This window comes from Anomalospiza imberbis, chromosome 8, assembly GCF_031753505.1.
Source record: "Anomalospiza imberbis isolate Cuckoo-Finch-1a 21T00152 chromosome 8, ASM3175350v1, whole genome shotgun sequence".
NCBI classification, from domain to species: domain Eukaryota; kingdom Metazoa; phylum Chordata; class Aves; order Passeriformes; family Viduidae; genus Anomalospiza; species Anomalospiza imberbis.
The window spans coordinates 7,164,705-7,177,850 of NC_089688.1; the positions used below are offsets into that span (position 1 = coordinate 7,164,705).

Here is a 13,146-nt window from a genome sequence, read left to right on the forward strand (position 1 = left end):
ACGAAAAAACACACAGCTGCGCTAACCTGACCAAACCAGTTGTTAAAATGGGAGGACCAAAGAAAGAACAGAATTAATGTCAAACCACTAAAACCTGCTAAGAATGGACCTGTGGTAATTTAACTCCCCTTAGATTAAGGAGAGGCATCCCAAAAAAGCATTCTCACTTAAAAGCCAGACAAAGACACTGTATGTCATACAAAAAGAACAGTAAAACACAGGAAGAATTAACATGTGAAAGAAACATGTTGCCATTATGTCAAAGAGTGCTTTTTACATTTTATTAACAAGTAAGCATCCCTGGAACTGGGTCTCTATAAAAAATACTTAATGAACCAATCAGAATACAAGGGAGTTATATAAATTTATTTTATGCAACACTGATTAGTTTTGAAAATCTCCATTTTTAATGTTTTAATTTCAACTTTAATTTTTTTTAAAAAAATCACTAAAAGGACACAACCCACAAAAATACAATCTGTATCTGCTCTATATTTACAGATAACTGGTCACTGTTAAGGCACAGATTTAAAACTAACATTTTATGTAGCAAGTCAAATATTTGTGCATAATGTAACACTAACAATACGATACACTGTACTGTTATATTCCCTTTGTGGAATCAAATAAGTGAGAATTTTCTTTACTTCCAGTGTGGTTTTTTTTAATGTGAAGCCCTATTGAAAAATAATGTTGTTCATGGGAAATTCTTCACTTTGGTGTAGATGAAATAAGCACTGCTCAGTAAAAGACCACATCAACTTAATACTGTATGAAAATCATTTTCTGAGTATAGTACCATCTGGAGGGATAGCATGTACCTACAAGAGGCTAAAAATCTGAGTGCAAAGCTTTTGGATGCTTTTAAGTTTAGGCAAAATAAGCAAGAAGGGGTTGCAGAAAATTCTGTACAAAGTGTTGCTGAATATTTAATTCATTAAAAATATTTTATGAAATAAGGAGTCAATACAATTTGATTTACAAGCACTGGGCTTGCAAATGCAAACATTTAAACAACAGCTTATCTGTAAGCACATAAATAATCCGTGTGAATGGAACTATCTGCATGCTTAGAAGTAAGCACAAGTGTAAATAGCTTTAGAATGAGAAGTTGTGGCTTCCAAGAGGGTTTCCATGAAGTTGCTCTTGCCTGTGCAACACACACACAATTCTCTCCTAGACATGTGGACATTGACTCTTGGCATTGAGCACAGGAAGTTGCTGTGAACAACTGTGTGAGTACCAGATACAGCTTTAGCCTGTCACATCTGCAGTGCCATTTTAAAACCAGATGAAGCTGCTACTTGATCTACAGGGGAAGTCACCCAGGCATACACCATTAAGTAGATATGGCTGAAATGAGCACTGAGCAGCAATTTTTAGCTAACCACAAGACTTTATATTATTGCTTGATCATCTATGCCCTCAAGTAATAGTCTCTTGAAATTCCCTTTGTGTGTGCAATTTTCGCCATACATCATTTTGCATTCTCACCTTAAAAGGAAGAATTACCCATGGAAAGTGTCAAAACTCTCTCACCCATTTTTGCATAAACCCCAACTACTGTAAATGTCATTCTATTGCCTTCTGTTAAGAGCACTTGACAGTGGTTTATGTCCATCTCAAAAGGCTTGTACACTGAACATAAATAATTCATTACAGTAGAGGTAAGGTAATTCACAATATTTCGCATGGGAATGCTTTTCAATTAATGCTTGGAAACTACACATAGCATTGCAAAAAGAGGCACTTTATGGATTCCTTCATTACACTGAAACCCTTCATAAACCCATAACACAACATCTGAAAAGACAGAGGAATAACATTGCCAAATCTTTCGGACTTTCACAGTATAAGAATGCAAAATTTAGCTCTAGCCACTTATCACATGGACTCTTTCTGTTGAACATAACTTGTTTCAGAAATAGTTCATCTCCAGAGTTTCAAACACTTCTGCAGCTGACAATTGCAAATCTAGATCGAAAAAAACAGATGCTATTACACCTATTTTATGTAGGTCACTTCATTGCTGCATGCATAGTCATGTAAGTAATATGTGTCTCTTATTAAATGGCAACAGTGCTGTCTTGTCAAATTAGATTAGTTATCTGTTTAATCAAACTGACAGCCCAGAGCTCTAGTTTGAAGAATGCCTTTTGGTCTCTACCATAAATCTGCAGTAGATCAGTTTAATCTGTTACGTATTGTAGGTGTATAGAATCTAAAAATAAAAGTCTGATATAAATAAGTGTCCTTTAGTGGCAGGGTACTAAAAATAGCCCTTTGCTTTGAGACAACCATTAAAAACAGTTTTAGCATAAAGGCAGCAGTTAAATATGTTAACTGAAAAGGGTTAATATTGCAAGGTCCATTTTGGTCTTTCATTGCATTTGTTACAGTGAGTATTATTGCAGGCAGCATTAGACTGCTTTGTAAGAGCATAATAGGACTGGTCCACTACCAAGTGACTTGATTTTGGAACAATCTCTTCAGATAATTACCCAGGAGACAGAGAGAGGAAAAACAAAAATCTGCCTAAGAACCAGTTTCTAGTACCATTATAGTGAGATGTGACTTAATGTAAGAACACCTGAAAAAATTTTATTAGTGCCAATATAAAAATTGATATGGAAATGAAAGAGAAATAAATTTCCACAGGACAAGAAATCAGAACATGTAAAGTGCAGAAAGACCTCAATAATTATTTTAAGCAGTACCAGAAAAATCCATCTTGATAAAGCCAAATCTATTGCTCTCTGGCATCCCAGCTCTTCATTCTTCCTTCATTCAACAAAGTACAAAATTCAGTGCATACATTATAGTTATAGGTAATAAAATACTAAACAAAGAACCCTATATTATTATTATTGCAAATTCTGTCCAATCTACATGAGAAAAACGTAACCCACATTTGGTGTTTCAAAAGACAACTGACAAAACGTGTTCTCTCTGATTTTTTGGCACAGTATTGTGCAGACAAAACGCTTTGGTCCTTGACACCCAAACTCCCGAAGTGCAGAGGGTGGTGTGCAGTGAAGGCTGTCCACAGGATTGCCATGTCCATCTTTCCAGCTGGTTTCTGAGCCCAGCCTCCTGCTACCAGCGCCCGCTGACACTGGCAATGTCCGAGTGATACTGGCGCGGCAGTCTCCCGCTGGCTCCACCTTCCAGGAACGAGGCACGGATGTTTGATGGGTCAAAGAGCTTTCTTCGGTTTTTGTTCAGTTCTGGAGGGGTCAAGCACACCCACAGAAATCTCCCATCAGAAATTCATTTTAATGCTTTATGTCAACCAAATGCACAACTTCTGTTTAAATGAACAAAGTATTTTAGACAGATATGGTATGCACTGAAAATATCTGTGATGTACTCCTTCAATTAACAAACAGTACAACAGGATAAGAGCATCAGGTTAAGACTCAGAGGCTCTACTTGGGACAATTCTTATTTGGCATTGATACAGTGTGAAGTAGTAATTTTTTGCAATATTGATTTAGATCAAATTGACATAGCTGAAACTTTTAAAAGTTTCTGTTCTAATTCTCAAAAGACTGCAATCTTCCTGGAAGCCCAACCATGCAGCATAGACTGAGATTGACAGAAAAGCTTGTTAACAACTTCATCAATTCTCAATGCACAATTCTTTATTTTAAACATAAAACTGAAGCAGTATTTTACCAAGGACTTCCAGAAAAAAACCGAGATGCTCACCTCTCATTTAATATGAACCCTAATCTTGTATTAGTAATAGCTCATCTAAAATATTTTTATTTTCCCCACTTTTCTGTTCTTGTAAACAAACTCTGTACTAGATATAAATCACTGAGATTACATAGATTTTCAAGACTGCCACTGAACTAAGTACATTTACAAACCAAAAAAACAACCAAAAAAACCCCAAACAAACCAAAAGCCCCCTAAAAGTAGGCACTTTTTCCCAGTAGGATGACTGCTCTGCTAATTAATAAAATGGAGGACAGGGAACTGAAAGGTTGAAAATGCCAGTTGTGACAGCTATGTGGTGTTGTTCAGACCGTGCAGTGCCTGTAATCCCAGAAATTCCTGAACCCACAGTTCTGGGGCATCAAACTTCACAATGTGAGATGAACTTTCTACCAAGGTCCAGCTTTACAGGACTATTGCAAGTGAGCTGTTATCAGGTAATGGGAAAGCTCTGTAAAGCCTGGGTTTAAACCTCTGGTGAGGGGCAAGCTAATATTAACTCTGGAGACTCTAGTCTTACTTTTCAGTCTTCCTAAGGCTTTTTTCCTTTGTTGGCTATAAACACACAATTTGAGTGAGAAGAATACAAAATTCTTAAAATCAATAAATGCCATTCTGTGTTTTTTACCTGAGATTGCAAGCAGCATTTTTCTTCTGGCACCAAAAGTGGTAATTCCCAACTCTTTCAAATCTTGATCAGTAAGAGTGAGGAATGTTTGCAGATCAATCTAGAGTAAAAACAAATAGGAAAAGTATGCAAAACAAGTCTTTCCACAAAAGCATTAAGTAATAAATGTAGTTCAGAATAGCTTCATTTTTTTCCCTGCTCCATTTTCCAGTTACTCATGTAAACAGCAATCATGGTTTTCAATGGCTGCTTCTCACAGTTGCTCAATTTGCTACATTTGTGTCAGAAAAGGAGAAATTTAAAAATAACCAGTTCAGGAAAAGCAGAGAAAATCAGTTAGTCTTATTTATGAGTCTGGAGGTTTTGAGTATTTACCAGGATTGTAAGATGTATGACCCAACTTTGAAAGAACAGCTCATGAAAATCCTGTCACAAAGTGAGCTCTGAGTGGCTTTTGGTGAAGAGACAGCACAACTAGTGCTGGAAAACATCCTACCAACACAAAAAAGCTGCCTCTCGAAGGAACACCAACCTCTTGCTGCTGGAATACATCTGTGTATTTGCCCAAACCAAGCTTGCTGAAGAGCTCAGGCAGATCAGATCCCTTAAACAAACTGTTGAGGTTACAGCCATTGCTTCCTGTCAGCGAGGAAATGCAGTCCATGTAGTTACTGCTACTGAGATAGTGTTCAGCTGGAAGGGAACAAGTGCACTCTTCAGACACATCACAGAAGGGCATGGCTTTCCATCAACATTGTATTCAGCTGGCTCATTAAATTTGCCAAGTATTTAAATCTTTACTTTTCAGAAAAAATAAAAAAAAGCCTCCCCGTGGTCAGAGAATGAACAGCAAAAAGCAATTTTTTAGTTAATTAAGTTCCAGTGTTGATTTTCTAGACACCTACTTCTGTCCAGCCAACTCACTGCTGTTTCTTTTATCCTTTATCCACACATTTTATTTTCTGGGAAAGCTACAGCTGCCATAGAACACTGTCTTTCACTGCTAATGTATTTGTGTTTCTAATTTTCTTTTAGCACACACGTAAATGCTTAATCCTTAATTATTTTAATTAACCTAGAACTTCCATTTTTGTCCAATTAGGTTGAAAACATCAATAGATTGATTTCAAATAAAGTTGTAATCTCTTTAGTTCTTCAAGTACTTAGAATACAATGTGCAGCCATTCACAGCTCAACTAATGTACTTTTTAAAACCATGGATATTTTACCTAATTGGAGTTATCCTTTCTTACCGTGGCCAGATTTTATTATCTGTGAACTTTGAGTTTGGATTTATGTTTATTCACTTTTAAAAGAAAAAGCAACAACAAAAAGTATAAACAGCCACAGTACTTATTTCCCCATAAAGCAGATAAGGTAGTATGGACTTAGTATTCTCAACCTCCAGTTTTCACTTTTTCAGAAAGGCATTATTAAAAAAAATAAAGTTTTGAGGAGTTCAACTAAAGTAAAATTTCAATTTTTAAATTTCCAACAATGTTGGAAAAACATACAGCCTGTATCCACAGAAACCAGTATTTAAACACATGGACAAGCTTCTTTTCATAGAATTGCATGGGTTGGAAGGGACCTGAAAGATCATCTCATTCCAACTCTCTGCCATGGGCAGGGACACCTTCCACTGTCCCAGGTTTATCCAAGCCCCATCCAGCCTGGCCTTGGACACTTCCAGGGATGCAGGGGCAGCCACAGCTTCTCTGAGCACCCTGTGCCAGGGCCTCACCACCTTCACAGGGAAAACTTTTTCATTATATCTGACCTAAACCTACTCTCTTTGTAGCCACTTCCTCTCGTTCTGTCACTACATGTTCTTGTAAATTTTATCCCCGTGAGGAGACTCATGCTTTAAAATCCAGTTTCAGCATGGATTATGACTTCACTAGTGAGCAAATAGCCCAAAACAGCCCTAGCTGCTGTTGCATTGGCAATAGAGCAGAGTGAGAGTGGTCTAGAAATAAGCCTTTTTACAGGTCTGCTTTCAGTACACCTTGAAAAACCCATTCCATGACAGCAAAGAGTTTTCAGCAAGGATGTCTGGCATTTAACAAATATCCTTAAAAGTTTTCCTTTTGGACCATTATTTGTATTATCATGTTACACAAGCTTACACTTCTCCATTTGTAAAAAAAGTAATTACAGGGTGTCAGTAATTTAAATCTGTCGTGAAGACAGGATACATTCATACCAAAATAAATATTGGTATCAATGATTATTTTCTTTTAATCAGATAATAAGAGCTTATTAACCTGATTTGTTTTGTTTCCGTTTAGGGCTGCCAATTGAGGAGACAAAATCGTGAGCAGTGGGTCCAAGCCCATTCCGGTCTCTCCAGTTATCAGATTCACTGCCACTTCCCAGGTGCTCCCGACTGCTGGACCGGGATAGAGACATGGATGAACCCTGCAAACCACAGAAAGAAAATTTGGGCTGAAAACAGAGCTTTCATTGTGACTCAGATGTTTTCTTTGAAGCAGCTCACTTAAAAAGCAGCTTTTAATGCTCGCAAACATTCTTTTGGCAGTTGATCAATAGGCAAATAATTGCAAACCGGACACGAAAACAGCAGGTGTGCTTAAAACATATGCAGTTTACAGTTTTTAAGCAGAAGTTATTTAAAGTCCATGATTCAAAATAAATTGCTCGGTATTTCCAAGTTTGTTTCCAAAACATTCCACGGTATCAAATTCCCACACAAATTTTAGACAAAGCAGTCTATTGACTACATCCCTTCACAGGGAAGAGAACATAACAGAACATTTATCTGAAGATAAGTGGATCAAGTACACACTACTTGACAACAGTCTTGCACACAACAGTACAACAACAATTCTGCAATGCCCTGTGAATTTACAGTTGTTTTGTCTGGGGTCTTGTTAAATAGGTTTTCATGTACCTGTGAAATACTTATTATCAGCTGTAATCACTGTTTGTCAGAATGTAGCAATACAAGGCAGCAGTATTCCATGAGAACATACCCAAAAAAATTGACCTTATAGGTATCACATACTTATGTGAGCTAAAAACTATGGAAATTAACAATTTAATTCTATAAACTCATACCAAATTGCAGTTGAAAAGCATCACTTAGGAGGCAATCTTTTACACTATTTAGTAAAACTGGTACCCCTGAAGAAACATTGCTCTTGGTTAGAATCACAGACCTATCTAGAGATTTTAGACATCAAGGCCTGGGGGAAAATCCCACCTCAACTCTAACAACATAGAAAAGTATACAAAAAAAAATTGCAGATTTTGGTTGCAGTTTTTTTTGTTTTTGTTTTTTTTTTCTTTTTTTTTTTTTTTTGTTTTGTTTGTTTTTGTTTTTTTGTTTTTTTTTTTTTTTTTCTTTCTCCTAGTTACCACTGCATCTCGTGTAGCCAAGACTACTATACGTAGCTGAATGGCTCAGGAAGTTTATATGCCAAGTGGAGAAAACCAAGGCACATTTTTATCCCAGCTGAGTATTTCTTTTGCATTAACAGACAGGTATATCCTAGAGAACTATGAAGTCCCCTTCTTCAAGAAGCATACCATTTACATTTTATATAAGCAGGACAGGAGAAGGTGTCTCCGTGGAAGCTGGTAAGGATTACAGCAAGGAAGCACACTAAAAAGCAATTTCAGCATGCCTTTGAAAAGAAAGGAACAAATTCCCTACACGATTCCTGTGCTGAGACTCTGAAGAGAATTGCTTTACTCTGTCTGCCTTCTGCCTGGGAAAATTCTGAGCCCAGTGAACAGTGCAAGTAGAGACAGCTGTTCCAGTTCTGCTTCTTGTTTTGCTGTTCTCCTCCACCATGCCGTGATACACATTATATAGTTTATCTGTCATATAAACTCTGTTCTCATTAGGTTACAAATTCCCTATTGCTGGTTTTCAACTACTGAGATGTTTGGTCCTGTAAGTTGTTCAAAGCTCCTTTAATCAAATATATTTTAAGAAGCAGACATCTATGCTCTATGACTTATCCGTGAAACAGATGTAACTTTGTGTGTTGGGCTGAATGTATTCCATATGCCTTAATATTTATGTAAGAAATATTTTTCACCATAAAAAAATATTTAGAACAGTTATCTGCAAGACTTTGTTTTTACAGAAGTTAGACATTTCTCAAGAGAAACAACTGTATTATTCACCAAAAGTGAACTTTCATTACAGTATACTTTTATATACCTCATATGTAGTTGTCATGGAAGGCTTGTATGATACATGATTTGCTCTTCTTAGTTCCTTGATAGTTTCTGCAGGCATTGATTTAGAGAACCCCAAACCACTCCATGTATTTGTTGGAGTTCTCACTTCTGTTACAACTGGCTTCTTTAACATAGCTGAAAATACAGAGACAAATCAGTAAATCTCAGCCTTAGTGAAGGTACTCAGAGGATAATACTGAAGTGATGTTTGCTGATGGCCTGAGCCCTGCAAACCCTAAACACCTCCACTTGCTACACAGCTTGAATCCTACCCTTCCTTAAAGCAGTCTGCTCTGACAGAAGATAGTTAAATCCCACAGGGCTGCATGGAAGCCAAAACAATCATATCTGTTTCAAAGAGACGACCTTCTGTTTTTCTTTTGGTCAACAGGCAATTTGGTTTATTTTATATAACAGGGTCAAAGATAAGGTTAAGTCCCTTACCAATTCTACAACTTAATTTATCCCTGAAATAAGAGGCCATTTAGCTGATATGGCAAACACCTTAAAGTTTAATTTGCATCCAAATAAAGGAAAGTGTTAGAGCAATAAGCTCTCTGAAAATCATATTGATCATTTGCACATGGATGTACTTACACATCCCATCTGCAAGCTACTTACACTGTATTTTATACTAGGTTGGTATTAAGAAATTTTTTGGAACATAAAGCTAATATACAAATGTTTCACTACCACTTTCAGATTTTATTAAAGATCAGATTACAAAGTCGAAACTTCAGGAAATCATTTCATCCACGTGCTAACAAACTTTTCAGAAGTCACTGTTCAGCCACATACCTTTGGTTGCTAGTAGTTTCTTCTGTTCATAGTCAAATGCCTAAAAATTAAATACACAGAAGATAATTTAATTGCAATTCTAACTAAATGTCACTCCAATACTCATCTCTGTGAAAACAAAGGTTTTCAAAGTGGCCAGTGAATATGTCTAGGAGAAACTTGAAATCTGCACAATAATTCCATGGTGGCCCAGGTAGAGCCTTAGTTACTTAAAGTGTTCACTCAAACATAGATAAAGATTTTGAATAACTATCTGATTTCCATATGAGTGTGGCTGCAGCAGTATTTACAAACTGCTTAGGAAGAATTTTTTCTTCAATTTTTCTTTAATAAGATATCTTTCAAGCATAGTTTATCTTCCTGAACTATCTATTCTTAGCATTTAGAACATTCCTCAACAGTACAAAAAAGATAATATGTCTTTGCAAATCCAGGCACCACAGTTATTTTCAATAATCTTCCAGGTTTGGTACTCCTCCATGCACTCATCTTGTGAAAGGAAAAGAACGTAAGTTTTGAGCGAATTTAAAGAACTTTTGCTTGTAGTCTACCTATGTCAATGGAAGATGTAAAGTTTAAATACCCCTGAGTAAACAAGCTACACTTTGCTGAATTACAAACTAGGAAATCTAAACACAAAACTATAAAAATGCTATATTAGCCTGAAGTATTGAATTCTCTACAGAAAGTAACTAGAGGAATAACTGAAGAAAAGGGCTCCAAAACACTAGTCTTCCTCTTGTTCCACTACTCCACACGGTCTGGTTATGCCCACACTTCAACAGATCTAGTCTGAAAATAACCCTGTTATTGCTTCCTGACAGGCAGTCAAAGGGGTCTCCTCCCTCTTTGGGGAGATTTGCAGTACCATGGCAGTAGTTTATATTTGTAGGCTGTAATTAACCAAGCTGTCACTGCATATGAAAAGTTGTAATATGTATTTTGTAGCTATAATTTTCTCCAAGTGATAATGTAAGATTTCAACAGGCAAATGATGCCTGTGGAGACAAATACAGCCACACAATTTTCTGTACTTAAATTTTTCTTACTCAACAGAAGCATAAGAGCTTTTCTGTTTTCAATTCTTTTCATTGACAACCCACTCCTCAGTGGAAACAGCTGAAGTCTTGGCCGTGAATGCTTTTACTGAACTGATAATGACAATTCAGTCTCCAGAGCTAGCCACCTCTGCATTTCACAGTAACTTCACTCTGCAATTAGTAAGATTTACACCGCCTTGGCTTCACCCAGGGAGACCTACCTGCATATTTACAAAGGAGGGCTGCGGAGCCAGACGTGCCCTCTCCGAGTTCTGCTGGGCAGCAGCCGCTCGCTCGGCTGCCCGCTCGCTGCCCGGGGCCTTCTTATCAGCCACGGGGCTCTCCGGGGCACCCAGCTCGGCCTCTGCCAGCAGCCTGTCCGCCGTGCTGCGGGACAAACGCGCCGTTAGCTCGGGGTCACTCGGGCTGGCAGCGTTCAGTGCAGTGCTGCTAACTGAGCTTTACCCTGAGCAGCCTGGCAGCCAAGTTCAAGACATGTCTGTGCACAAAGATCTCAGCGTTTTTAGCAATATTTCCAAACCGTTCAGCTCTCCTATACTTCTCTCCTCTGTCAGTGAAGGAAAGCCAGTGTTTCTCCTTCCTGTATTACCAAATACAAGGTACAGCTTATAGATACCGTTTTGAGCTGTTTGGTATCTGGAATTACTGCATGCAGTCCTACACTGTGTGATTTCCTGTTTAGCCTTGCTCAGGCCAGCAATTCTAACAGGTTCATAGTTGTAAGATAGAAAAAGATTGCATAATAGGGACTAAGAAAGTTGATATAGGTCCTACTTGTTTTCATAGCTTCAATAACTGCAGTCCTTCATGCTTACATTACCTCTTGGTGCATATTTTTTTTTCTTAAACTTGGCCACATTTTAGGACTACTCTAGAACAGTATAAACTCTTACTTTGAAAAGTGATCGTGTTTTAGAAGCTGTAAACTACTACACTCAAGGAAACCATGAGCACTATGTCTTCAACAAAAAGAACAAGATACACAAACAACCAAATTTGGTTAGCAGGATTCCTCGGATTTTTAAACTGTGAAAGCAGAATTAAATACATATCATAGCCTTAATAGTGTAAATAAATGAAGCAAAAGAAAATATGTGTCTCAAAAGAGTGGTGACAAACAGTTCCCAAACAAACAGTGAGAACATGAGTACATCGGACAAAAACACTGCATTAAGGACAAAACCTGTGTTGCCAAGATGTATTATGACTCAAACAAGCCTTTCCCATGCTGGGTCATTACAGAGCCAACCCAACCAAAATCACCACTGAGACAAGTGTGGGAGAATATGCTGCTATGCCCTGAACACAGCTTTCCTAAGAAGAAAACAGCATCAGGTATACACAACAGGAAAAAGCTGTCAGAAATTATTCTCCAAGCAATCAATAAAGAAGCAAAGTGCAAAGTGTATACTTTAGAAACAGATAATGTAAGTTCCTCTGACAAGGATCTCCATTCTGTTGTGGAAGAATAAAGACATTTTTAAACCCAAAGTCAAATAGGATGGACAAAAAGTGTGCAGTTACCAGACAAACAGGGGGCTATATTAATGCCTAATGTGATGGAAAATCGAGGCCAAATTAAATCAGTTCTTTGATTATCTTATGACTGAACCAGCCCTTCTGTGTACAACAATGTGCAAAGTAATTTTATGTTGTGGAAGTGCTACTAATCTGTGTTTATACACTCAGCTTACTGTAAGTGGGAGTTTTTGGTGCCTTGCAGTAATTCCACTGTTTGTCTCTTGGCACAGGCCTGCTTGGAAGAGCTCATCATCTGCTTCAGGTCACTGGTGTTCGCTGAGTGCGACGGACTCCGAGGCATGCCCACTTCCACAAAAGCATCATTGCAACCTACCAGGCCAAGAAAAGGAGACTTAAACAACCACCCTGCTGTGTTCTAGGGAGCTCTCAGGGGAGAATGATAACTATGGGAGAAAAACACCTCTTCCTCCTTACAGGACTATTCAGGGATAGCTATTTAGTCAAGGTTAAGCAGTCAAGATGTGCAAGTTCAAATGCACAAAAAAGGTGTCTATTCACATATACAGCAGTCACACTAAGTATTTTCTTAAAATACTTATTTTAAGTAATATTAATTAATAACAAATGTGAAGACTGACAATTCAAAGTGACTACGTATTCTGAAGAAATTTGATTTAGTTTAGTTAAGGTGCTGTAAAAAATACTAAAATCTTCATAGGTTATCTCCCTTTGCTCCTAGGGAAGAAGTAAAATGATGCAAGTACATTTATGTTGATTTAAGGTGTTTCTATCAACAGTACAGCTCAGTTACTACACGTTGTGTTTACTTTCCTTGACAATGAATCTGTGACATCCAGCAATATTTACCTTAAACGTGGTTGCAAAACCAATTCAGAGAGAATATTGTTACATTTTTGTATCATGAACTCTACACAGACTGTACAAACACTACCAGACAAAGGAACACAGTGTCAAAATCTCACCTTCTTCACTATTTGCCTTGGCAGATACTTGTTCTGAGGCACCATGAGCACTTGTTTGCCTTACTCCATCACTGTGGTTTGTGCTCAACACGTTTTCTCCCAGCGATGTAGCAGACAGTGCAGCATACTTAATATTTGAGGCCTGAAAAGATTGTCACAAATCACTGAAGTGATTTTTATGCTTAAGGATATATTGAAACAATTTCCCCTTTCTATATGTGCAGGAAAATGAGAAATTCACTCCTGGTACAGCAGA

At 37.6% G+C, this 13,146-nt stretch overlaps 1 protein-coding gene across 3 annotated transcripts in view; it reads right to left on the reverse strand.

Annotated features, from left to right (window-relative positions):
- Positions 1–254: 254 nt before the first annotated feature.
- Positions 255–13,146, reverse strand: part of BICC1 (BicC family RNA binding protein 1) — a 90,432-nt gene continuing 77,540 nt past the window's right edge. For all 3 annotated transcript variants that reach the window (XM_068197169.1, XM_068197170.1, XM_068197171.1), the window contains 9 exons: positions 12,891–13,032; positions 12,120–12,276; positions 10,626–10,791; positions 9,365–9,404; positions 8,547–8,701; positions 6,619–6,772; positions 4,884–5,044; positions 4,352–4,451; positions 255–3,227 (listed from right to left, as the gene is read on the reverse strand). In XM_068197169.1, the coding sequence (XP_068053270.1) occupies positions 3,097–3,227; positions 4,352–4,451; positions 4,884–5,044; positions 6,619–6,772; positions 8,547–8,701; positions 9,365–9,404; positions 10,626–10,791; positions 12,120–12,276; positions 12,891–13,032 (1,206 nt within the window). In that variant the 3' untranslated portion in view covers positions 255–3,096. The remainder of the gene's footprint in view (positions 3,228–4,351; positions 4,452–4,883; positions 5,045–6,618; positions 6,773–8,546; positions 8,702–9,364; positions 9,405–10,625; positions 10,792–12,119; positions 12,277–12,890; positions 13,033–13,146) is intronic.